General features: G+C 47.9%; 1 protein-coding gene across 4 annotated transcripts in view; it reads right to left on the reverse strand.

Annotated features, from left to right (window-relative positions):
- Positions 1-9,220: 9,220 nt before the first annotated feature.
- The window catches only part of MYT1 (myelin transcription factor 1), a 61,525-nt gene continuing 44,169 nt past the window's right edge, over positions 9,221-26,576 (reverse strand). For 3 of the 4 annotated variants that reach the window (XM_086760409.1, XM_086760408.1, XM_086760406.1), the window contains exons 15-23: positions 24,668-24,730; positions 24,377-24,445; positions 20,196-20,258; positions 19,512-19,595; positions 15,370-15,591; positions 14,738-14,829; positions 13,735-13,838; positions 13,477-13,620; positions 9,221-12,050 (exon numbers count right to left, since the gene is read on the reverse strand). In XM_086760409.1, coding sequence (XP_086616535.1) covers positions 11,910-12,050; positions 13,477-13,620; positions 13,735-13,838; positions 14,738-14,829; positions 15,370-15,591; positions 19,512-19,595; positions 20,196-20,258; positions 24,377-24,445; positions 24,668-24,730 — 982 coding nt within the window. In that variant the 3' untranslated portion in view covers positions 9,221-11,909. The remainder of the gene's footprint in view (positions 12,051-13,476; positions 13,621-13,734; positions 13,839-14,737; positions 14,830-15,369; positions 15,592-19,511; positions 19,596-20,195; positions 20,259-24,376; positions 24,446-24,667; positions 24,731-26,576) is intronic. The other variant, XM_086760407.1, reaches the window with a different exon arrangement.

The following is a 26,576-nucleotide window of genomic DNA, read 5'->3' on the forward strand; positions in this document are numbered from 1 at the left end:
TGATAACAGCAGACTCTGCAAACGGGCACCGGGTAATACTGTAGATGTCTGCACTTTCATTTCGCAGAAGACAGCTGCCTGGGAGAATGGGATTATTCGTGGAGAGTGAGCACTGCAACTCCTCCTTGCTGATTCAACCAAAACGGGACATGGTGATTGCGCTCGTCTTGTCTTCTTTAATACAGAAAGCACTCAAGCATAATGGCAACGCAGTTGAAATCTGCAAGCGCAGAGCAGGCAAACTCCTTACACGTGTGATTCCAGGGCTTCCATTCAGCATCTGCTCCCCTTCCCGCTAGAGCCGCTTGAAAAATAGCAGTTTGCTTAATTTTTTTTTGCACAAAAACTGTTAAAATAAAAGCTGGGTAAAAAAAAAAAAATTCCCATTATTGCAAGAGCAGCTGCGCTGTAGACAGAGAGGTGGCGGCCGCAGGGGTAGGGGGTGGCACCGCTTGTGCCTCCCTGCAAACTGTTCCTGAGGCAGAGGGGAGGATTCGGTGGCCGCGGTTGCTCCTGCAGCAAGTCCTGGAGAAGACCAGAAAGAGCTCGAGAAGTGTTTTAGGGATTCCCACATACCCTGAGCCCTCCCGGGTGTATTCATGATTCCTTCCAGCCTTTCACTGCCAGAATGGCCGAGACTTGCAGCCCCTCCGTTTCCAGAGAGAGGATTATAGGAATTAGCCAGGAGAAACGCCCAGGGAAGAGACTTGCCCACCGCAACTGCCCACCTCATTGCCTGGACCCCAAACATGTTGGGGACACAGCCACGGGGAGGGATGAGCTGAAGGGAGATGGTCACCCCCAGGGACAGGGTATTTTCTGCACCTCATACACGTCTCTGCAGGACGTGGCTCCAGTCGTGCGCCAAACGAGGGGTGATTAACAGAGGGGCCATGCCAAGCTGTGCCCGGGCAGGCATGCTTTCGCTGCGGCAGGGGGTCAGCCCCAGCTTCCCACTGGCACCCACTGCTTCTGCTCCTCTGGAAGGTTTTTCCTCCCTGACTTCTTTGAAAATGTCGTTATTGCTGAAAACACCTCCATGTAGGTCCTAGCACCGTGCTCCAGCTCTGGAAGAAACCCAAAGTTGTCTGATAGTATTGCAAAAATACCCACATTTAGAAAAACACAACGGTTGGGTCTTTTGTGGGTCTGTAGTTGCTGATTCTTTGTGCTACTTTCTTTAAAAAGACTTTCATCCTTACAGCTTACCTGGGGTTTTGTTATCCATGAGTTGTGGTCGCCACAGATTAGTAAGTAACTCTGGCCTCTGCGTTGTCCGCAAATGCGTGTGGGCAGCTCCTCCCGGCTGGGAGAGCCCGAGTGGTCTCTGAGAGTGGAAAAAAGCAAAGTGGGATTGGGAGAGCAGGACCTGCTGGCCCTGGTTAAATCCCAGCCTTATTCCATTTCCCAGCCGCGTACCACAAGGTGTCTCCAGCAGTACAGGCGTCGCTGCCGGCTTTGGAGGTTGCACCTCAGCATCTTCTCCTGGGCTGGGGCACCGCCGGCACCCTGGCAAGTGCAAAACCCTGTCCTTACTCTCAGCAACCCGTCGCTCTTCAGTCTTACCAGTAAAAATCAGGTCTCCATCCTTCATTAGCTGAGATACTTAATTGCTGAGAGCAAGCAATTTTCATGAGAGTGAGCTGCAGCCAAGATTTTTCTTGCTTTTCCTTATCTTTTTTACAGTTTCCTCCTTCCTTTTTTTTTAAAATCAATTTATTTTACAAATAGTCAGCATGAATTAACTTCCCAAGTCTATATTAGTGATGGCCAGTTAAAATGGGATGGTTTTATTTATTTGAAAGAGCAAATATTAAAAATGCATGTTGGCACCCGTGTCAGAGCCCGGCAGGCTGAGCTGGTGCACTCCGGCAGCCTGACCTGCAGCCTTCCAATACAGATGGCTGCTTAAGTCAACAGCGTAATTTGTGGGTGACAGGATGACTCACATAAATTAAGACCTGGAGGAGCATTAAATCATAGAGTTATATTTTCACCATTTTCTTTTTTTTTTTTTACTATTTTGCAAAATACGCTCTGTTGCGTTTGCTGGTCAGTTGGGCACTGTACCACTTCCAGAAGCACATGCTACATGTGCATACACAGACACGTATCATAGGTGTAAATACACGCAGACATAGGCATTTGCACTAATATTACTGTTAACACACTGGAGTGTGCGTCTCCTAAAGCTATCCTCTCGCCTCGCTTCATCAGAGGGCTCTGTGAGTAATTGCTGAAGCAAGAGGAAGAACATATGTCTTGATTTCCACTGTGTTGCACCCTGCGTAACCACTACCGCTTGGAAAAAGGGCTCACAGAGACCTGGATTCATCTCACTTAACTTCATCCTCAAAGGAGAGCAGCCAGGAGATGGTGCAGCCTGGCTGAGAGCAGGAGAAGGCGTCACCAGAGGCTGGTGCCGTTGGGGACGAACAGCGGTGAGGTCCTGCTTCTCTTCTTGGTCCTGCCAGCAGCCCCGTTCCGTGCCCTGTCTCTCTCCGGTCTCGTTATGGCCTCTCTGCCATGATTTAGGAGAGGGTTGCTAAATAAAAATATCGAAAATCAAGCTTTTCATATTTATGAGGGGGAAAAAAATCATTCCTGGATCTTTCAAGTGATTCATGGACTGAAGCATGTAAATAATGAAGATACGGCAGGACAGCAGCCGCATCACATTTTCCTGCTCCGGCTTCGGCAGTCCTACACGTCCTACCTGCAGACTTGCCTGTCGGGCTGCAGCAGCCACAACTTTTGTCCGTCTCCCCTTAAAAACCACGGGGGCTGTGCCGTCCTCCTCAGAAGGCCTTTCCAAAACCTCCCTCCTCCAGCAGCAGGAAAACATCTTTGAATTTCCAATGGAAATGTATTCCTGGCCAAGATGTGCCTTATTCGATCTCCTACCCCTGTTATCCTCTAACTTAAATCATTCCCCTTCCTCCCACCCTGAATGTATTTATGAAGAGTAATCATATCCCCTCTTAACCTTTGTTTTTCTAGGCTAAACAAGCCAAGCTCTTTTAATCTCCTCTCCTAAGACAGGTTCTCCGTTCCGCTAATCACCCTGCCAGTCCTTCCCTGCACCTGTTCAAGGATAAAATCATCTTCTCTTTTCTCTAAGAGAGGTCCCAGAACTACACACAGTATCCCACGCAAGGTCCTACCAATGCCAGCACTAATATTTCTCTGTGTCCACCAGATGGTTTGTTGCGTGAGCCTTTTTGCACAGCAAATGGAAAAGAGACAAAAATCTGTGAACCGATAGCCATGCCACGACCTCACTCAAAGAGATCGCTGGTTTACTTGGAAGGGCATTCTGCTCCTTTGCGTTTGTGGTCCCGGTCCTTAGCAGGCCTTAATCCGTGGTTTTCCGTATTTAATTTACTCTGGATGAGCATCGGGACCTTGTGTTGAAGGAGACGCTGAGGGAAGTCTTGTCTGTGCTTCTCTCAGCCTTTGCTCTGGCAAAACTCCCTTTGAAATCACGGCCGAGAGTTTGAACGACGAAGACGCAGAGTCAAAGGATGAAAAGCGTTTTGCATTCGTCTCTTCTCTTTTCAAAGCAATTTTCCAGTTTTGCTTGTGGTTTAATTAAATTTCTGTGACCCAGGCAGGGAGTTCAGCCTTTCTTGATTAATGCTCTTTTAGGTGGTTCTGATAAGAATTTAGCGTCAACAATCGAGCTAACAAGCCTCAGTGAACAGTTTATAGCAGGAGACTTAATTCTATTAACGCTTTGCAGTGTCAGGACTCCGCTTTGAGCTGGCAGCCAAGAGGAGGGATGGGGGAGAGGGAGCAAATGTAAAATTTGGCAACTAAATCACCAAGATTCAGCTTCTTTGTGAGCAGAGCTCATCTGGAAACTCTTTTAGCTGACAACATCAGAATTTCACCTGTTCTTTTTTTTTTTTTTTATTTTCTCCTGGCTGATGCTCTGTGCTTCCTTGGCTCATTGCGATAACGGCTGGAATAAGGAGTGGAACTGAATGGCGGCACTGATAAGAGAAATGAAAGGGTAACGCGTGACGTGATCCTGGGGTAGGGGCTCTGCAGTTCGCCCTGACCGTGCTGGATGTGTACCAGAGTGCAGGACGGTCAGGATGGAGATGCTTGTGCTGACAGTTGCAAATCAGTCTGTTATGAGGGAAAAATTAAGGTTAAAGCTCTGCAGAAATGTTTCTGTTACTTTTTTGGTGAGGACAGAAATATCTTGCAGGTCTGTTGTGATTCACAAGCATTTTCTCTCTCTCTTTCCCTTTCCTCCTTGCTCTGCTTAAGGTACCACTAAAATCTTGCTCTATCTGTGCTAAAACACTGCCTGCTGTCATTAAACTGTAGTGCAAAGTCTTGGCATTGCAGTAGATCCACCTGTCCAGAGCTTCTCATCTGTGGTACCTGGAGACCTGGCTTCGTACTTGTCTATTTTAAGCTGCCCAAAAACTTCATGCAAGCGTGTCCTTCATGGGAGCCTGCAGAAGCCAGAACATTATTTGACTACAGTCACACCAAATGGTGAAAGGATAAATCAGTGTCCGTCACTGCGTGACCTGCAGGCGTTTATTGTTGGTTCTTGTGGTAGCGGAGAGCCCAGATGCCTTTCTCCATCGCTGGCCACCCTCTCTCCTGTCAATCTCTCTTAATTCCTTGGGGAGCTCACTTAGGGCTCCCACTCATTTCTGCTTTGCCTGGGGTCGGCCCATGTGGCTCTGCAGCCCTCCGAGGCTTTAGGAGGACTAGGGATGCCCATGGCCAAGGGGGCTCTTCTGAAGCTGGTGGCTGAGCAAGGAGTCTGCGGGGGACCTGTGACTCCCTCGGGACAGAGCTCTCCAGGAGCCACCCAGTGCCCGTCGGTGCTTCCTGAGCTGTTTCTCCTGCCCTCCTCAAGAACAGGGATGGGCACTGAGTGCTGCTGGAGCTGGTCCCCCCAAGGGAGGCTGCAGCTGGGGGTCGCCTGGCAGGGCTGGGCGGCTGCACCCATGCATGTGTCTGCGCTGTGGTCCATGTCCTGTGCTCACAGTATGTGCCCATTTTTGTTATATTTGTTTTACAAAACAGGCTAAAGATTCTATTAAATTATTTAGGCAATTCGATTACCCCTGCTGTCAGTGCGGTCGTCGGGGAGGATGAGCAGTGTCTCAGCCTCTCGTCAGCAGGAGCTGGCGGGGGGCACAGGTCCCACGTCACACATCACCTCCTGCTCAGACCCTGCCCGCTATGCACTGTGTTCAGATGCTCACTCTTTGCTGTCCCTAGATGAAGCCAATGACAAAATATACCAAAGGCACACAGACACCCTCCCTCACCCCCTACACATGACTTTTGCTGCAGCATGGCCGTAGATTGCAGTTGTCAGCGGGGGAGCAGGCTCATCAGGGGACTCCATCCATACTCAGTATAAAGAGGATGCATGTGTCTAAGCCCTGGATGCTCCCCGATATCAAATCACAGCAGAGACTGAACTAATACTCATGTTCCCTTTCCTGAAAACATGAAGACCTACTGAGAAATCACAGACGAGGGATGCTCTGACAATGCTGCCGACTTCTCGGGACAAGAGGCAGCCGAAGCATCGGTCCCCAAAGGCGCCTGCCCTCGTGATGCTGCTGGGGCCGGGCTCGCTGTGGGAGCCACGTCGTGAGCAACCAGCGAGTGCCGACAAAGATCCTCCTGCCTTCATCTCTACAGCTGTTGAAAATGGCCCCGCACACAAAGGGCAGCGTCCTCATTAAATTTCACGGAGTGTTGCCATGTGGCCAGCAGAAATTTTGTTTTGTTTTATTTTGATAAGCGGCAGGGTAATATATTCACCACCTCCAAATGTAATAGGGTGACAGATGGGACCTGGGCTCTGGCTTTCATGGGAAAGGCTCCTCTCAGCAGGGAGGCAGTAAGTTTCCCACCTATTCTTCTGTAACCTTCAGACTGCTAACAACTGTAAGAAGCAAAGCAATGGTTAGTTATTAAATTAATGACTTCATCCCCAAGCTGGTAATAAATATTTTACAGTTTTATCTCTCCATCCTGTAGACTGCCCTAGATAGACTAGACTGTTTATTAATCTAGCTTCTGGATTTATGTTATTTAATTGCTAAACAGCCTCGGCATAGTTGAGCTGGATTATTAAATGCTGAAGCCCAAGAAGGAGCCCTCTGGCAAACAGCAAAACCTGATGAGCTTCAGGCCAAACCCAGCTCCCTCATGGTGCTAAGGCTGTGCTTTAGTCAAACCATTTGGCCATTGCCTTCTGCTTAGTTTGGGTGAACTCTGGGACTCGCTGGAAGTAAGGAAGAGGCAAGGAAAAGTTTTGGCACATTCTGGCTTCAATAAGGGCATGCTGGACTTAACTGTGGCCACGATGCTACAGTGTCAGACAACATATCTTAGCGTGGACCGGTCCTCCTGGGGTGGTCCAGCCCTTTGTGCTAGTCCTGGAGCGCAGGCAGAGCGTATGTCCTTGCTTTATCCCTTCATGGCTCGCGTTTCTTCAGATCATCACAGATAAGTCACTGACATTCAAACAAAAGAGTGTTGCAGTTGTAGAAATGAAATCGGGCTTTAATGGTTGTTATACTTCCTTGTTGACAGGGTCGAAAATGTCTTTAAATCTGATACTACTATTTTTACAATTGGTGATTTATTCATCCCACTGAAAGAACAGGATGAAGGCATCTGGAATAACGAGAGCTATTTGTCTGAAGAATGCATCATCCGTGTGCTTTCCTACAGCCTCAATCCCACGAGCCCTTCTGTACAAAGCGGAAGGTCGTTTCAGGATATATCTTCTCATAAAAGTGTAGAAGCGAGCGTGTTAAGCGTAGGAGGAATGAGGGACAGAGCCTTTAATCCAGCCAAGCTGTGCTCAGTGCTGGCTGGGAGAGGGGCAGTTTCCAGCCGGGGGCTGCTCCGTTGGCTGCAGCGTCATCTCCAGCCCATCCGATTGCTCCCCAGCCTCAGCATCATCTTCCTGGGGCCCAAAGGGGGTGAATTGGATGCCAAACAGCACCTCTGAAGCGCAAAGGTGCCTTCTCTCCACAGTAACTGATGGAAAACAAGGCAGTCTCTTCCTGACCATCCAGCTGTGTGCTTTTTGGGACACCTTGCTCGTGGGAGCAGGGTGAGATGGACTGAGCTTTGAGACTTCACCCAGAGGAGCTCTGGGGCAGGGGAATAAAAAATCAGGAAACATGCATGAGGCTGGGAAAGAAACCTCTTTCTGCGCACGACCAAAAGCCATTGCTGGAGCTCGGGGCTCTCCGGGAGAGGCTAAGTAAATGTTGACAAGTGGAAGGTACCACTTGAGCAGGAGAACAGAGGGATGGGTCGTTAGTAGCTTTTAACAATTAACAGTGGCATCAGTGAGGCCAAATGACACCCTCTTTGGTCAATGATTTATCGACCTGCTTAGAAACAAGCGTATGCTGACAGGTATCTTTTCCCTTGCATCCTTGAAGCAAAAGCCCTGCTCTCCTCTGCCGTTCAGCTCTCACCCTACGCTTGTTGGAGGAGGCTTAAGAGCTCTCCGAAGCACACCTATAAACTGACAGTGTACCATCTTAAACCGATTCAATTCCCTTCCCTGCAATAAAGGACGCCAGTTCAGAGAAGATAACATCTCACAGTGATGGCTCCCAAAGCTGCAATTTAACACAGACCTAACCGCTCGATTATGCAGCACAGCCAATTCGTTAAGAAAGGACAAGCGAGCGCGTCTATTAGCTCTATCGTCATAATCAAATATTGGCACAAGGAACTGCTCGGCGGTGCAAAGTCTAGCGAAACTCCCAGTAAAACAATTACGTGCCCTTCGGAAAAACAACACGCCAGCCAGTTCAGGTGAGCCATTGCGTGAGTCTCCCCAGTTTTCTCCTTTTAAGATGTGCAGCCCTTTGTGGAGGGAACAAAACGCCGTCGCCTCTAAGTTGTGTCCAGCAAAGCCTCAAAGCGAGCTTGTCCTTGGGGCTCACAGCTCCTGGGAAAGCTGGGCTCGTTCCCCAGCAGTCCTGGCTCCTGAGGCTGTTTCTGCTCAGGCGTTTGGGACCGCACGGCTCGGGGGTCCAGAGCAAGTCCTAAACCTGACTGCTCAGAAAGGAAAGCCAGATGCTGATAGAAGAGCCTGGACATGCTTGTGGAAACGCTTTAAGAAATTTTTCTTTCTACCCAAAACTTTGCTTTAAATTTTTCTGGCTGCAGTTCTTACCCTTCTGGCTCCATTTCACTCTGCCTTTCACCTTTGTGTCTTTGCGGTACGGCCACCTTCTCCTGCTGTAACCCAGCAGCGCTTGTGCCTCTGCGCGGGGACACTCAGGAAAGTTCAGCTCAGTTAATCAGAGAATTTAATTTCTTGGTGATGGACCAGCCTGAAATTCCCATTTGACCCAACTCACTGAGCTCCAAATGGCTGTAATGTGATTTACATTCTTTCACCTTGGAAGCTACAGCACAGCAAAACTGAATTTCAGAAACTCCAGAAGTGATGTTTCCAATGCAGAGACCAGTGAGAAATTATCTTCGTTACCACCGCTTCAAAACATAAATAATTGCCAGTGGAAAAAGTTCCATTCTTCCAGGAAGGTAATGGGTGAACACCACAGCCAGGCAGACAGAAGTCAGGAAATCTTGTTGACAAGTACCAGCCACCTCCCAGCATTTCAGCTGAACATCAGAGATCAGTTTGGCAAAGCTTTTTTGTAAATCCAGGAGGGGAAAGCGTCCATCTCTGTGTCCCATCCCAGGGCTGGCGTCTCCTGAACCGCTCTGGATGGCATCTCCTCTGCTCGCACATCTCCTGCGGGGGCACGAAGCTGCGAAATCCTGGGGATGCCGAGTGCTGGGGGTGCAGGGAGCGACTCCTGCCCAGGGGAACGCTGCCTGCAGCCCTCCTGCCTTGGGAAAGGGGCTCCAGCAGCCACCTACATAGATACATACCTTTGCTGGGACTTTTGAGCCTTCCCATCACAGGACTATGGGGATTTTTGCCAGATGGTGACAGCTCCTTATTCTTCAAAGCCTTCAGAGATACCGAACCTAAATTCCCCCTGAATCTCCCAGCTTAGCAGGCGGGCAGAGCCAGGTTTGGGGTGGGAAGTCCCTGGCCGCGGCTCCGAGGAGGGGACGCGCGCCGACCCTCCAAGCCACAGCGCAGGAAGAAGGACGAAGCCCACCAGGGACCCGTTGGGAACGTTGGCAGCAGCTTGAAGAAAGACCATAGGAACTAAAGTCACAAACAGAACCGGGTTTTATTACGAAATAACCCTGCCATTACATAAGGAAGTTCTGTCTGCAAAATACATTTCCTGAGGAAAGTAGATCACAGTATTCGTTTTCACAGAATAACATGTAGCCTGCTATAACTTTCAATGTGACTCTTTATTATTTAAATATTAACAGTATTCCTTCACATAAACAAGTACTCAGTCATCACATAACCGACACACAAACGACAAAATAAATATACAACAAGAGCACAGTTCATATTTTTTCCCCGACTTAAATATTAAATAAATAATAAATACAGAATTTTCATCTCCTGTTATCAGTGCCTGAAACAATATGAATGACAAAGAAAAGAAAAACTGAAAAAGTCTCTCTTCTCCCCGATGCCCCTGCCCCCGCAAAAAAACAAACCAAAAAATTATCAAAATGTCTCAGTTATAAAATATCTTTAAAAAAATTCCCATCGTTAAAAGAATAAATAACAAAATATATAAAAAATAACTTGGTTGCATCAAAATTACAAGTAGGAGTTGTAGATAGGGTTTTTTACTTTTTTTTTCTTTTTTTTTGGAATATCATTTTTTTATGGTCAAAAGTTTTAATTTTTAACTTTTTTTTTTGCTTCTTTTATCTTCTTTTCTATGGTGCGGTGTCCAGTTCAAAATAAGTATAAAATTAATAAATAAAAAAGTTAAATAAATAGCAAAAAGTTAACATAAGGTGTTGTAAATATAAATTACATACATCTTGCCAAAATTAAATAATTTACAGGATAATTAAACTAACTACTTTTTTTTTTTTTTCCTCTCTTTCTTCCAGGAAGTGCAATTTCTCTACTTTTAAATACTAACTGAATTGCAGTCACAATCAATTTGGACTCTATTTACATGTTAAGAACATTGTGTTTTTAACACCTCAATTTTTTTATTTTTTTTTCCCTTTCTTTTGTATTTTTGCACTTGGAATGGGTCCTAAAACCAGTGAACTCTTGGAGTCTGATCCTGCAAACGCTCAAAGGTGTGAGGACACCCGCTCTCGCCGGCTGCCCTGTTGAACGGGACGGGAGAACGGACGCGAGCCAAGTCGCCCGTGAGCTTCGAGGCCGGATCCAGTGGCCGCTGCAATCGCCGGGAAGCTTTTTACCGACTCCTGCAAATTGTGGATTGTGCCCTAAATATCTGCAGGATTGGGCTCAAAGCACCACCACACTCTTGCCTTTACTATGGGTCAGCAAAATCCTCTCCAGCTCTGCCCACCTCGCCGCTGGGAGGGATGCGGGATGTGGATGCTCCCGCGCTGGGACCCCTTGGCAGGCTTTGCCCCCTCTCCGCTTCCAAAGCGTTTGCAGCGCAGGGACCGCGAACTCTGGACGGGCGCGAGGGTGGGGAAGAGCGAACCCGAGGGGCGGCAGCCAGCTCCGCGTGCGATGGAGCAGGTGCTGGAGAGCAGCGTCGCAGAGACATTCAGAGTTGTTCTTTAAGTGCACAGTGGGCTGCGTGTACTGGGCTGCTTACAAAATGCTTCTTTGGAAGAATACCCAATACCTGAATACGCTTTTTTTTTTTCCCCATTTTGTTTTTTTTTTTTCAGAATGTGATTTTGTGCCAAACGTAGAACACCAAACCAAAAAAAATACCCATTGCCCTGTGGATATCTCTAAGAAATCTACTACTGATTCACGATAGGTAAGCACTTTGCTGGCCATCAATTAACATCTCTCTTTTTGTTGGTTTTTGTTTCTTTTTTTTTTTTTTTTTTTTGTTCATCGCAATCTCCAACGTTCTCTGGCATTGATGTATGATCTCTGGACTGGCAGTACTGCGCCACTGTAAGGATGATCACAAGAATGAAAAGAACCAGAACTGTCATCAAACAGACTTCCAAAAAATCATATACACTGGACCATGATACATTAAAGAATTCTTCTGTATGAAATATCTGGTATTGGCCTATTCATAATAGCTATTCTCATATTTAAGACAGACAAAGGAATACTGTAGTTGCAAACTCCAAAAGCTTCCCTGAGAACCTTTTTTCCATTGCGCTTTCCACTGGAGATCCAGAACTGCTCTTCGGATTTCTTTCAGAAAATAAAAATAAGCTACTTCATAATACTTCAGAGTTCCCATGCCCAGTGGATATCTGAACACCTCGGGGTTGGGAGGCCCAGCACAGGTTCAGATTTACAGGTAGCTTGCAGCTCCAGCACTTGTAGCAACATAGAACATAATTCATGTGTGAGTAGGTGATCTGGACATACGACCATAGACAACATGAGGGTTTAAGCCAGTCATACACTAGTCTTGGATTAGACAAGACCCTGTTCTTGTAACGTTTTAACTGTTGGATCAGCTCTGCAAGAGCATGGCAACTCATGAAAGATGCCTGCTCTTCACCAGCTACCAAGCCCTACAGCCTACTGGAGAATTTAACCTTCCATCCTGATCTACCTCATGGTCCAGGTAGAAAAATCCCACTTTTCTCAAGAAGGTCCAAAGTTAAGTAAACGAGAACATTGTGTTCGATCAGTTCCACGTCTCAGAAATGGCCTCTTGGTTACGTTTTGGTCCTTTTTTTTTTTTCCTTTTTTTTTTTTTTTCATTCATTAAACAAGTTTTCTAACTTGTAAACCTGAATACTTGGAGGGAAAGTTCCATCTTACAGTCTGTTCACTTGCTCGTCTCCATCGCACGGCACTAAACCTGGATGCCCTTGACAGCTTGCTTGATGCTCTCCAGCAGGTCCTTGTTCTCCGGGTTCTGGTAGCACTCCTGGTTGGTGTACATGTCGGTCAGCGTGTTCACATACGCATCAAAGTTCTGCTCACTAATTGGCTCCTGCAGCCGAAAAAAAAAAGCCAAATAAAAGCATTAGTGGTAGAGCTGGAAGAGGCTGAGATGTTTCTTTGCAATTAATCATCTATGTATGCACCAACAGCCAAGGTCTCCACGTTGGAGCCTTTTTGTGCACGGTGCTGTCCACATGGGACTCTCATTGTGCAACCCCTCATCCTGCCAGTTCTCAACTGGATCCTTAATTTCATGCATTGGCCTTGTGGAAATATTAACAGCATCAAGTTGAGCATGTACAGGCACTTTGACAGGCTTGAGGCTGAATTAAGCCATGGAAATGAAGGGCTGGAGGACGACAGGACTGCTGAAGCATCACAGAGGGAATCAAAGGCAAAGTTAGGAGAGGAGCCTGGTCACCTTGGGTTGGCATCTGCCCACGGCAGCACGCTGCTGCTGTGGTGTTTGGTGGCATCATGGAAACCTTGCAAATATCTAACTCAGAGTTAATAAGGGAAAAGGAAGAAAAAGAACAGGAATAAAAAGAGCACACAAGTCTCGTGGGCATTATTTAATTGGAGTTGCCCAAAACTTTGAAAAAATATTTGCTGAACAGTTTATTTGACCCTTTTGTGTCAAACACTTTACAGAAAAGCACTCAGTGAGCGGTTTTCTGCCAGTTAGGCAGCTGGGTGAATACTACCCAAAACTGCTCTGCTGGAGGATGGCTTCCCTCCAAGCAGCCTGAATTTAAATACGAATCCCAATGAAAAGGATTCCCAAAAAAAAAAAAAAAGATGGCAGAAAAATTAAATCAAAAGCTCATTCCTCTGATCATTGTGACGGTCTTTATGAGTTGTGAGAGGACAGCTTCCCCAACAACACGAGCCCCCCCTCCACACACCTGGTTTTGACAACAGTAATTACATTCCTGGGAATAGAGAGAAGGTAATTAATAGCCTTTTGTCGTTTTACTATTTTAATGCAGTCTTTTCATTTTGCAGGAACTCTATGGTAACATGCTGTGGGCTGTTAGACCTTGTTAAATTAAACAAAATACTCTATTCTTTGGCTGCCAGCTATTCAAAACGGAATTGAAGCTACCTGCATTGTAACAGGAGCTGTGAGATCTTTCTGACGTTGGAATCCAGTCCCTCCTGATCTCTGCTTGTGCCGCCTTCACCTAAAAGGTGCTGGGTGCCCTTGATAAAGTTTCCTATTTTGTGATAATGCTCCCCGATGTAATGAGACAGAACAATAGCTACAAAGTGACATCAGGAGAAAGTGACAACAGAAGGGAGATGTAGCGCCAGCTTCAGAGATAAGGCGAAAGTACTGATCTTCTAAAGGACGTGTAGGTGTACGTAGAGAAATTGGCCCACTCTTTAATTGTACATAAGCCTTATCATGAATTGGGTTTGGCATGGCTCCCTCGATCACGCCGGCTGGGGCGAGCGCTGTGAAAGTTTCTTACCATGTGCGGAAGGCGGATATTGGCAAGACTTTGGATTAGAGCCTGGCTCAACCCTGAGAGCTCCAGGAACAGGGCTTCGTTTTGCTCCTCTATGATTTTATTTTCCTCCTCAATGTTCTTCAGGTTCTTCTCCATGGTGGAGATCTGCAGAGCAAGGAGCACGGCAGGGTTACCAGCCTCCACGCAGCAGCACCTGCCACCACGCAAGGGGCTTGGTCATGAGTCCGTGGTCTTGGGCGCACGCCCGCGGACACAAACCTGTGACTGCAGCTTCACCATGGCCGCTTCCATCTCTGAGTTGGACTCATTTAGCTCACTGATCTCCTTGTTCAGCTGCTTGATCTCTTCATCATTCTCCAGAACTGCAGGAGAGAAGGTCATGGGCAGTCAGCAAACGCTCGTGGGAAAAGCAAAAATGTTGGGCTTTCTGCTGAGCCTATCCTGTTGAGTAGACATCAGGACTCACAAAGTCCTCACCTTTGCTTTTACATCCTCTAAATGGGATCCCCATCTCTCCTCCTTTTTTTTTTTTTTTTTTTTTTGGTAAGGTTTTTAGCATCACTGTTCAATGATAGGTCAATATGTAAATGCAAAAGCCAATGACAGTGTAGAGGTTGGAGTCTACTACCTCCACACGTCCTGCAAGGTTGATTGCCCTGAAAACTCAGGTCACTCTGTCCAGTCCTGAGTTTGGGAAGATGCCATTTAAAAAAAACTAATGCATGTCTTGATTAGAAATTATGAGGTTCATAAAATAAAGCAATATTTCTAGAAGACAGCAGGTATTTATAGATTCCAAACTATAAAAGTATTCAAGTTACATGCCTGAACCTTGTAAAATGCCACAGAAACCTCAGTGATAGCACCAGAAATGCAAAGTGCTGTCGCTAACAAAATTCCAGATCCAGAAATATCTGCAGGATTAAAAGCCCTGAATAGGTGAAAAATTGTTGAACGGCTGCAAGGGATTTGTAAAAATGCCAGTGAATATTTGAAAAAATATCTCAATTTCAGCATTTTTGCCTGGAATTTCTGTATGGAAACTCCTTCTTTATCGTTTCACCTGCTCCCTCCTAGTGTGTCACTCGGGGAGCAGTGCCAGTGCCACGCCACCCCCAACACCCAGGAAACCCAAGAAATGGGTGTTCGTAGCACTGGCAAGTCTGTGGCCAGATTTCAGTTGTTGAAACCTCCGAAGAAAAAGATATTCCGGCTCAATACCCCGACATGCCTGCACTGCAAAAGGAGTGAAAATCCTTACCATCGCTGGTCTTGAACTTTGTGTTGAGAATTTCATCCCCTGAGAGTTTTCCTTTCTTCCCAGCAAAAGTAGCTCTTGGACACCCTGACAAACTGAAAAGGAAGTAAAAATGGGTTTTATAAACTCTTAGTATTTCTAAGTGCTCATGTACCCAACAAGAGTACATACCACTTGGTGGAGTTCACGCTGTGAGATCGTTCTGCAAGCTTTTTGTGGTACAGAGGAAATTGCTTTATGAATAATGCCACAAAGCTCCCCATTTATAAAGCCAGAACAATTTTCTCTGAGCAAAGATTTAAAAACATATTGTTTCCTGAAAGAGAGGGCCTGACAGGTGAGGAAGGCGAGATGGGTCTGGTTTGGGCATCAAACCCCTTGTTTGGGTGCTGAGGTCATGTTCTGGCTTGCTGAAGGAAAGAGTTTTCGTGGTTTTGCCCAAACCACATCTCACTATTGCAATATTAAAAAAACTGTGCATTTTCTTCTGTGCAGAAAACTCCAACCTTGGAGCAACCTGAGGTCAGCATCAATAGCTGGTCAACACCAGCTATCGAGCCTTGCATGAACGATGCTCAAGCAGCATCCACAGGCAATGTTGTCATGCTCACGGTGATTTCAACCCGGTAATTTACCTTCTGTGAGTAAGGAAGCTCCCATTGGCGTGGCCAGAGCCATCGCAGCCTGGGGTAGGGCAGGTGGGGCCTTCGTTCTTCAACGACTTCCAGGAAAACGAGGAGCCGTTGAGTGATCCTTCTTTCTGCCTGCGGGCTGCAAGAGGGCACCCTGATGCGCTCCGGTGAGAGGCGTATTTGCCGCTGATGTGTCCAAGCCCAACGCAGCCAGGAACCGGACACCTAGGCACAGGGAATTACCAAAAATTACAGCACAAGAATGAAGAGGGACATAAGGAAATTGGGGATAAGCAGGAATGAGGAAGCCTGGGAAGAAAGCATTCGTATTTTGGGGATCTCATTACAGAGTAGATGCTTAGCTGATGGAAATGGCAGATGGGAAATTAAGAGCTATGACTGCCTCTTCACAAAAGCCAAAGAGAACAAAGGTAAATCCTGCAAGAGGGAAAGACTGTGAAGGTCACATCAGTCTCACACGTGTAGCAAAAGCATGTCCCAGTGGTGTACCAAACTGCATTTGGTGCCTCATTGAGGGCAAAGACATCAGGTTGGGCTGCCACACGTGGGATCCCAATGTTACCCCAAAGCTGACACGTTCTCACCGAACCATCATGGATTTACAGCCAGCTCTGGCCAGTGTTACAGCCGAGGAACCCAGTATCATCAGCTTTATCACCCTGCATTAGCACGGTCAACATGATCTAGGAGCACTGTCTGTGCCCACGGGGACACAACCCCTCCCCGTGAACCACTCCCTGACCTGGGAGCTGGTCAGGCTGCAACCTGTGTGCCAAAAACCTGCAAATCTGCTCCTACAAAGAGGGCGTCCAAGGTGTTTCTGAGCCTGTACCCCATCAGACTGGGCAAATAAACCGCAGGGCACGGCCTCGCTTGCCATCTCCTCCTCCTGGTTCACATCCCGCAGCTGCTGAGAGATCAACGTGCGCTCGCAATGGGATAAAAGTGGGAATTACCATCAAGCCAGCACACAAGCCCTCCCATCTCCGTGCTTCTGCACCATTTATGGCCAGATAAGGTGGACAGGAGGTGCGAGGCATGTCGTGGAAGCTGGCAATTGCCAAGACAATGAGTGTCTCTAAAAGGCACCTCTTTCCTCTGCGCTCACAAACTCCCCGCCTCATGCCATGCTCGCTAAATCCAGTCATTCGACAAAGCCCGGTGCGTCTATTAATGTTTCTGCTGTGGTTTGCATTTGTTTAAAGATGCTAGCCAATTATAAATACAGTTAAAAGTTTATTACTCAAGGGAGGTTCCTCTAAAAAAAAAGGAGGAGTGGGAGGAAAATTAGGTAAGGAATGGCAAAAATAACCCCGTGTCCTCAGCTGGAAAGCGATTAGGGACTGCGAGTTTCCCCAGCAAAATATCCGCGGAGCTGCTCCTGAAAATCGCAAGCTGCGTTTCACCGCAGAAATGATTGCCCTGATTGTTTATATTTCGTACAAAAGGGAGATGACAGCGGAAGGTGGGGGGGGGCTGCACACCCAGCCTGTTCCCAAGATAATTTGAAAAATGCTGATCTCGATTTTAATCAGCTGCAAATGCAGCACAATTCACTTATAATATCCCTGCCAGCAGGATCCTCAGTAAATTCATAACATCATTGCTTTTATATGATCACGAGCAAATTACTGAATCCTCAGGAGGAAAAGGGCAGGGGGGAGAGCGAGAGAGAAAGAGACAAGCCCCAGCATTTAGGAGGCAGCCGTTACGGCCCGACCCTTACATATTTTACACCGTTAATTTAACTTTCATTACCTTTTCATTGTTAAAAAATAAACTAGATCCTTATTGTGCAAAACAGCTGGCTTGGACATTTTTTAATTTTTTTTTTTTAATTATTTAACGGTATCACCGGTAGCTTTTGATCAATTAGGCAGCCATGGATGCTTCCATTTTGTGCCAGGGCTGGACTGAAGGTCGAGGTGATCTGTTCGATCACGTCTGTAGCAAATTACTTGAAGGATGAGTAGCAGAAACAACAGGGACTAAATGACGTTCTCCTCGGTGGCGATGTGCAAGGCTTGGCTGGGTTCTAAGGGGCTCTGGGTGCCGATGGAGGATGAGTTTATAGCCAAAGCTCCTTAACGCAAACGCAGACCAGGTGCACCAAGGTAAGGCGGCAGCGAAGGGATCGTTGTGCCACCTTGCTTTGCACGTCTCAGAGGAGCTTCTGCTCCTCCTGGGAGTACTGGAGGAGCAGGGGTTGCTGCCCGTGCCACGGGATGTTGAGGAATGCCCTCACATCCTCATGCCAGAGACCCTCAGATCCCACCCGGTGCCGCCTGCACCTGCGCCCACGGTCCCGCTGCCAACGGAGCGGCAGAGCCACAAGGAGCCTCCAAGGCCAGTCCAGGAATGGCCAGCATCAGCTTTCTGGGAGTCAGAAAATCCCAGCTCTGGTGATGCTCTAACCCCATTTCTTGCCGCTTCAGCCTCCCAGCGTTCGCACCTTTAGAGGGGACTAGGAGAGACCCAGCCCCTGGTGAGGATGCTGGGGGGGAGACCATCGATTCTGCTGGGGATGCCCTGACAGCTGGAGGAACTGCTTGGCGCAGGAGCTGGTCCCAGCCCCAAATGGGACAGGCAAGGACAAGCAAAGCCACATGGAGAGGGGCAACGTCCCAACCGGGGGCCTCCTGCTGTGGTAAAAGAAGCAAACACGCAACAGCCGGCAGTTGCACAATGGCGTTTGCTGCTCGTCCTTTCCTTCGCTGGTTAATGGCACAGCATTGCGATGCCACCAGCAATTTAAGGTATTTGAGCCAAAGAAAAAAAAAGGATTTTTTTCCCCCACAGATTCTCGAGTAGGTTGCTTAATTTTTAATAAACTCTGCTAACTCTTGCTAATTATCACATGGCTCATTTAACTGGGAGGCTTTCCTTCCTGTAGACTGAGGAGTAAGAACAGAGCAGATGGCTCAAATATCAGCTCTTTCCTAAAGGTCCTTCCTCCAGCTCGCGCATCCTGGTTTCCCGCAGCGCCCATGGGGCTCCTCTGCACCCACCGGTTCCCGTTCCAGCTCTGCGGAGGTATTGACCTCTGCTCTTCTGCAAGAGCAAGACCTGCCCTAGGGCTAAAATGGGGGGAAAAAAAAGATATTAATTTGGGGACAGTCTGCTGAGCCAAGGGGGTTTGGCCAGAAATGCAAGCGCTCCTGGGCATCTAAAAACTCTTGGAGGGGGTTGCTAAGTTTTTCCATGCTGCTTTTTAACCCTCTCCACCTGCACTTACTGGGAGGGCAGACAGGCTCCGGAAGGGCTGTGGATGCTCTGAGTTAACGAAAAATGGGATGCTGGAGTCGGCTCTGGCCCCAGCCCTGCTGCAAAGGCTCTGATGTCCCGTAGCTGCCTGAGGGGTGGAGGCACAGAGCCCAAACCTCGCCTCAGGCCCTGGACACCAAGCCTGTGATGCTCAGGCTTGCTAAAGTCAGGACAAATGGATTTCACAGCAAATGAAAGCTTCTGAGGTGCATAAGGGATTTAAAATCTGTGTTCCCAGTAGGAAGAAACCCCCTGGGATGTTTAGAGAAATCCAGCCCGAGGCAGCAGGGAAAGGCTTTTTCTGTTCGCTTTGAATATTCAGCCATGGCAAAGACGCTACAAAACGCATCTTATTCGGGGTTGCCGGATCCTGAGCGGACCCGGTGCTGGATCGTTTCTGTTTCTACAGCGTTCACAGGAGTTAAGGCAGCCGCCAGCACCTCTCCCCTGCCCATTGCTACCTGAAAACCTGGGACATTTCGCTTGACTGTGGGTTTTTACTCTCATTTACAACACTGGCGGGGTTTTTAGGAATGATATAAAGCACAGGTAGGAAAGGAATTGTTCGTGCCCTACCAGCCTGCCTTTCACATCTGCAAAAACAAATTAAAAAATACACCGTTACCTCCTCACCGCCCAATTTTCCCACGAAATTTCAAAATTCCAACACCATTTTTGGGATCAGGGAAAAATTCCCTAGAAACCAGCGGAGGAGCTTTGGCAGCACCCGCTCCAGACGATGCTCTGAGCTGCGTGAGCGAGGGGGGATGCAGGATGGACGCTGCTCCCCCCGTGTAAATCTGTGCACGGCAAAAGGGAATGAGTGTAAGGGTCCCTTCAGGAGTTTCATCCAGACTTACTTCATCAGCTCCGGGTCTTCTTTATCATCCTTTGTCGGGGTGATCTTGATCCCGCTTTTCTTGGCACGAGGGCAGCCTGACAGACTGTGGTTAAAAAGAGAAGAAAGGCCTGTCTCACTGGCAGAATCACTGCATTTGCTATTCCCCTGCTCCAGTCATCTTTCCCTTGAATTTGGCACAGTGTTTTTGATCTCTCTCGTTCTGCAGCTCCACATCACGAGGAGAAGTCAGGAGAGAAAAAAAAAAAAAAAAAAAAAAAAAAAATTGAGGGAGATGGACAGTAATTAATGGTGTCTAGATAAGAAGATATCTCCTAACAGCCTGCGATGTTTAATGGAATTGTTGAAACTGAAGGCTCAGATCTCTGCTATTAATGCTCTAAAGTGATAATAGAAGTCATAAATAGGTAGCATTATTAACAGGAACATTGCATCAGCTAAAATCTGACCCTTTGTCTTTTATTCTGTTGAAGGGAGCTTCTAATCAGATGCTGGAAACATCAAAAAAAAAAAAAAAGATAAGTCAGATTAAAGAGATGAAAATAGGCTTCAGTTGTCAGTAACATTAATGTTTTATTCAGAACTTTACAACTCTGCCCACTGCAGGAGGGGGGTGGGGGGGGGAAGAGAAAGAAAACAAACCCAGAAAGAGGCTACAGATAAAATAATTTAAGGGAGATCTTACCTTCTATGCGATGCATAATTTCCTGTTATGTGACCAGAGCCATCACAACCAGGAGTAGGGCACCTGTGGAGGAAAGGGATGCTCGCGTTAGCCTGGGGATGCGGGCAGGGGATCGACGCTTCGCGAAAGCTCCTTTCAAAGAGAAATCTGGGGACCGTCAACACAGAGGCAAGCTTTTTCTTCCTGCTCCTTCTCCCTCCATTAGAACAAGGTCTGGTCCGAAATATCCACGGCACCAAAGTCGATGTATCGCTGCACAATGTCGACAATGGAGAGGGACATCGGTGGGAAGAGATGAGGATGTTGGGAGCGCGGTAGGTGGCTGCTCTCCGGCAGTGGGACCTGGGTCCCAGCCTCTGTCCCCACCCTCACAAAGGAGACAGCTCAGGACATTATAATGAGCCAAAAAAAAGACCTCCAGGACAACATCCAGCTCCCTGAGGAAGGCATAAGGAGGCAGCAGGTACCATCCAGGGCCATTGGGCTGGACGTGAGCAGAGACAAGAAACCAGGAAGCAGCCTGAAACTCTGGACAACTTGGCCATCGAGCTTTGTCCTGCAGGGCCACTTTGGCCACCACAAAGTGAAAGCCCAACTGAAGGTTTCAGCTCAGGTCTGAGTGATTTGGAGTGGGTTAATCCCACTGAGGGCAAACAGACACCACACTGCAGGAGGGTCGTCAGAGTCAAAAACCACCCGAGGCCTCTAATGGGAATTAATGAAGGAAGAGGAGGAGAAAGGTTAGCTTAACCTCAGATCTCCTTCCGCAACACCATGGGCAGGGAAGGGGGTTCTGAGGTGGGTGGCTGCCTGTGAGGCTTTGGGCTGGGCATCATCAGGCCACCATGCGTGGTGCACCAGCAGCTTTTGGTGCTTCGGTGCAAAATCTGCCCCTTGGCTCTCAGTCACTGCTGTTACAAAGGGGTCTTTGAAGACGCGTCCATGCTCATGGGTTTGAAGGTAAGCCTCCAGCGCTCCGAGACGTGATTGAACGCAAAGCCTGGAGAATGCTTCTGTGATCACATAAACCCACACAAAGGCTAGCAGGGGCTGTGAGCTCTGCCGAGCTGCAGCGGAGATAATGACATGAGTTAAGCACCGCATCGTTAAGGGTGCAGAAGCAAGAAAGGTGAGGGGATATGAAGTACCACGAGCACAAAGATTTACTCTGAATGCTGTAGGTGATGCAGCGGACATAAAAGTTGTCATGGGGACAAAGAAGAGAGGCGAGGAATCCTTGCCAAGGACGTGCACGCCAGCCTGCCAATTAGCCAGGGCTGTTTGACTCAAGCGATTAGGACGGGGGGAGGGAATCCATGAGATGCTCAGCCACTCGCTTCTGAGCAGAGTGAGCAATGCTCGTGGGACAACCGCAAGCTTGCAGGGTGCCCTTTCTCTTTCAGGGAGGATTTTGCTATGCCCCCACTTTCTCAATCCTCAGAAAGCCACTGGTTTCGGGAGCACTGGTTGGTACACCGCTGCAGAGCAGGGACTGGTGTGTCTCCAGGATGCCCCAATGGACTGATGGGCAACACATGGTGGTGCACGGGCAGCCCAAAGCCGATGCTTTTGGGGAAGCTCATGCCTGATCTACGCAGTGATACAAGTTGGGATGCTCTGGCCCCTGGGAGTCAATGGGAGCAATGATTTCCACAGATGCCTTTAGTTCTGCTGCTTGGAAAACAGCCCTTTAAAAAAGTTTCCTTTTTTTTTTTTTGTTAGAAAATATCAAAATTCTCCTCTTCGCACCAGCTCTGAGGGAGGGCTTGGCATTTGTGGATCACTGAAGAGTCTCCATTGGTGAAAAAAGATTGGCACCTCACCTAAGGTAGGAGAGCAGGGACACGTCTAGGTCCCAGAAGGGTGACAGGGAGACTAAGTCAGGACCAAGGCTCGGCCTGCTCAGACCCAGGAGAACATCAATGCACGTAGGTCCAGTGCAGTAAGAGAAGGGACGCATCCAGCAGGACCCCGACGAGGGTGCAAATTCTCTGACTCATTTAGAAATTACAGGTTTAGGAGGCGGCTGTGACATTTCCTTGTTATATGCTCTTAAAATGGACAGCAAAGATATTTCTTTGTTGTTCTAGCTTCAGGGTGGGATGAAATTATGAAAACACTAACATCGAACTCCTTTTGCCTTTCAGGACTTTTTTAAAAGGGAGAAGTGATTTGAGTTTTATTTTTAATTATCTGGAGACAAATCATACCGATAGAGACCTTTTATTGCATGTTCCAGCCTGCAGCTATTTTTTTATATCAGAGATATTAACCCCTGAAATGGAATTTATAATAGAAACACCAACATGGCCTTATCTAAAGTTCTGAAAAGCAATGACTGCGCTATCTGTAACATCTCCAAATCCTCTTCCCTTTCTCCCTCCTCTGCTCCCATCCTCACCAGGACATGGGGGAAAAAAAAAGCAGTACTTGGGAAATAAGATGAAGCAGCTGTATTTTGGCCAGAGGTCTCCTGTTTTATGTAGTATTTTGATAAAAAGCGCTGACACTGGATGCCCAAGAGGAGCAGGGGATGCTGCACAGCAAGACTCAGCGCGATGCTCGGTGTCGGGGACGACCCCGTTTGCTTTTTCTCCGGGCCCTTACTGGAAGCGGGCGCTGTTCCTGAGAGCTTTCCCTATCTTTCACGCTAATTGCCTGATCACTGGGCTATTCTTTAGGGCTGTTGGAGAAACACCAGTTCAGCAAAGCTCTCTTAAGAGGTTCTTTCAAAATGTATATCGTCCATAATGCATGATTAAGTGCACTTAGCGCTAATCATGCGAGTCCTTTCCCTCTGCTTGCACATTCTATTAATATCAGCTAATCCAGGTACTTTTCCCACCTCGGTGATAAGGAGCAGGCAGTTAAACATTTTTCCTGGCACCAGCACCCGCATCAGCGGTGGGGTACGGAGCAGTCCCAGACCTCTGGGCCACCAAAAAGGAATTTGGGGCTTTACTGACCCCCTGAATGACCAAAGGGGCTCCCACCTGACTTGACTCTTCTTACCATGGCTCCAAACATCACCGATGGCATACAGGACACAGGACATAGTTTGTTTTTTTTTTTTTATGATGAGCCTGTGAAGTCCCCCCTGAGGTTTGACCCTGGGTAGAGGCTCTCCAGTTATAGTTATGAATATCTCCATGTCTAAACAATCCTGAAACTGGATTCAGCAAAGCAGGGAGCTCAGAGGAGAATTAGCCTCCAAAACCAGGCTGGCTCCATGGAAGTGATGTTGGGGGAAAAAAAAAAAAAAAAAAAAAAAATCACAATATATATATGTGAGGTGGGTTCGGGTCCCCCCAGTGTCTCCATCTATTTTAAATACAATTTCTGTTAAACCTTTCTTTAGGGGAGGCAACCTGAGAGAGAATTAGCGAAACCTCTTGTGAAGAATAAGCTCCTGGTGCAAATGAGGGAAGACAGCAGCAAAGCCAAAAACGGGTTTCAGAGGAAGATATTTGACTGCAAGTGTGAAGATCGGGTTCCTCCCACGGCAGCAGAAATGGGAACAAAGAAATTCGTGTGCTTGTGAGCCCCTTTCCACTGGCCCAGGATCTGGCCTCATCAAGCATCATCTTGCATCCTCTTTCATTCCCTCACAAATCAAACTCCCACAGAAATGAACAGGAACCTCTGTCACTCCTCCCCAAACAACCCCCAAAATTTGGCATAAATTAGCATCCCAGGTTCTCCAAAAGAGTTGGCTCCTCTTCGCTGTGTCCTGATGGTGCTTTCCCAGCTGTGTCTCCACCCAAAAATAAAGCGTGTGCCTTTGTCTGGGCTTTGGATTATTTGGGAGCCGAACAAAAACGTCGAATGAAAAGGGTTATGGCACAAACCAGGGAAATGAGAAAAGACGCCAAATAAAGAACAAAATAGCAGATTTCTACGGTGCCCAGAGGAAACCTGCCAGAGGTCCAGGTTATTTCTGATCGCTGCCGTGATCCCCCCTCCCCAAAAATAAGCCTTGCTCCATGATGTTGACTCTTCCCAACACACCAGAGCAACTCGCAGGCGGATTTTGATCGGCTCTTTGAAAGGAGAAAGGAGGGGGATGGAAAAGCAAAAGCAGAGCAAGAGGAGGAGGGGCAGGGAAAGGGAAGAGAGAAAAAAGGGTGGAAAAAAAAAGAAAAGAAACAAAAAAAGGAGTTCCAAGTTGAGCGCAAACATACTTGAGGTCAGCAGAGTGGGCAGCCATGAGGTTTCTGAGGCTCTTGTCAGCAAGAGGACAACCAGAAAGGCTGAAAGAGAAGAGATGGAATATCTGGATAAGCAAAAAAAAAAAAAAAAAAAAGGGAAAAAAAAAGGAAAAAGAAAAAGGGCTGGGGCGGGGGCAGGGAGAGGGGCAACAGAAGGTAGGGAGGAAACAGAACCAAACTATCCACATGGTGAAAAAATATACTAAAAGAAAAAAAAAATTGTTGTCTTTAGAGTCCAAACCATGAAAAAAAAGGTCAACCCACCTGCGGTGAGAGGCATAGTTTCCCGTTATGTGTCCACTGCCGTCACAGCCTGGGGTTGGGCAACTGGGCAACAACAACAACAACGAGTGTAAGTGCTGGGAAGGAAGGGATTCACCCGAGAGCCACGGATCCGCAAAGCCAGCTGAGCCCCGCTGGGGTCTGTCTGCGGGGGGGCCCAGCCCGGCCGCGCCGCCAGACCCCTCACTCCAGCTCCTTCCATCGGAGCTCAGCGTGCGTTTGTATGTTTGCGTGCAAATAAACCAGCCGTTTCCCTTTTAGCTCCCTTTTTTTCCCTTTTTTGGTTCCCAAAAGATCACGAAGATCTTGAAAAAAATTTGACAAATTGAGCAAATTTGTGGCAAATGCGAAGGAAGCGTTCAAAATACTGAATTGCTTGGTTTGCTGGGTGGTTGTGGAAGAATTAAAGCAGCCTGCTAAGTGACATAAATGATCGGGCATGAACGCCGCGGCCTTGGTGCTGGCAGTGGGGGTGATTTTTGCGATGTTGAAGCCCTGGCTGTGAGAATCGCTTATTCCCCAAAAGCATCAGATTTCAGCTTTCTGCAATGATTTTTTCTTTTTTTTCCAGCCCTTGTAGCTGCAAAGAAAAGCCTGAAAACAACTGTTCAACCCAGAAAGGGAATAAAGTAACCTCTGCCTCGTGTGCCTGGGGGCTCTGAAATGAGGGCAGGCGGAAGCTGCCGCATCCCACGGGCGACGGGAGAAGGTGCCGTCGTCCCTCCTCAGTGTCCAGGGAGTAAAATCCAGTCTGGGCGTGAGCAGGGAGGCTCTGGCCCGAGGCCAGCGGGGATGCAGGAGAGCAGGGATGTCCCGGGACACTGCAGGGATGTCCTGGGACAGTTTGGCCCAGCACATTGAGGCTTGGGGGTGTACATCTTCCCCGCTCACCTTTGAGTCCTTTTCACAGCCGCAACACCCCCACAAACACAGCAAGCCCTACAATCAGCGTGGATATGAAGATATTCGAGCAGCAGTGATTTATTGCTACGTGGTACCCACTCATGCACCAGCAAGAGGGCAACGAGAAGATAGAGGTGAGGAGCACCTTCAGAGTGATGGCCACCAGTGCCTGGAGATGGCCCAAGAACTGCACCCAGACACGAAGCATCAGACAGACACAGCGGGCAAGGCTGCTCCTGAGTTCTCTACAACTAATTAATTACAGCCCTTGGGCCAGAAAGGAACAAGGATGCTAAATGGGGAGAGAAAGCTCAGGGCTGCCCACAACACCATTTATTTATTTCCAGGGCTGTTTCCATTTAGGAAATTTCTCTACCCTCATAACACAATTAAAGCACAGGAGGACTTCAGGGCTCTCCCTCAGAAATTGCTATTCACATCGCTGCTGGGTTTTAAAAAAGCCTTTAGAGCTTTGCGTAAGGCAGCTGGTCTGTGCTTTGCTCATTTAGGAAAGATGCTTCTGCTCTGCCCCCACAGATCTCCTCCCTCAGCCTCCTGCTTGCACAGCCAAATAATGAGCTACGTTGTGTAAGGTCAGCAAAACGGCACGTGCCGACTTGTCCCTGTTTAACATATAGGAAGGTCAGATGTGCAGGAAAGAAGCCAAGAACAGCAGATCTGCTGGGATGCCTGGGAGGGGAAACCTCCCCATCACAACCTCCAGACCGATCCCGACGTGCCGTTAGACCAGAGCCAGGTCCAAGCTGCAGCGCTTGGGTCAGGCTCTAAACATTGATCATTGGCTTGGGGATCGGCGCGGATGCAGAGCAATTCTCCACCTCACAGAGCAGACCTGGGTCTGTCTTTCCACCCACCCAATGCCACGAACACACAGACGTGAGCTGGGTTCAGATCTCTCTCCAACGTAAGATGCAGCATGACAGCAACCTCGCCTCAGCCCTGCAGTATCATGGTGATGGGACCCATT

The sequence above is a fragment of the Chlamydotis macqueenii genome, chromosome 16, assembly GCF_036417535.1.
Source record: "Chlamydotis macqueenii isolate bChlMac1 chromosome 16, bChlMac1.mat, whole genome shotgun sequence".
NCBI classification, from domain to species: domain Eukaryota; kingdom Metazoa; phylum Chordata; class Aves; order Otidiformes; family Otididae; genus Chlamydotis; species Chlamydotis macqueenii.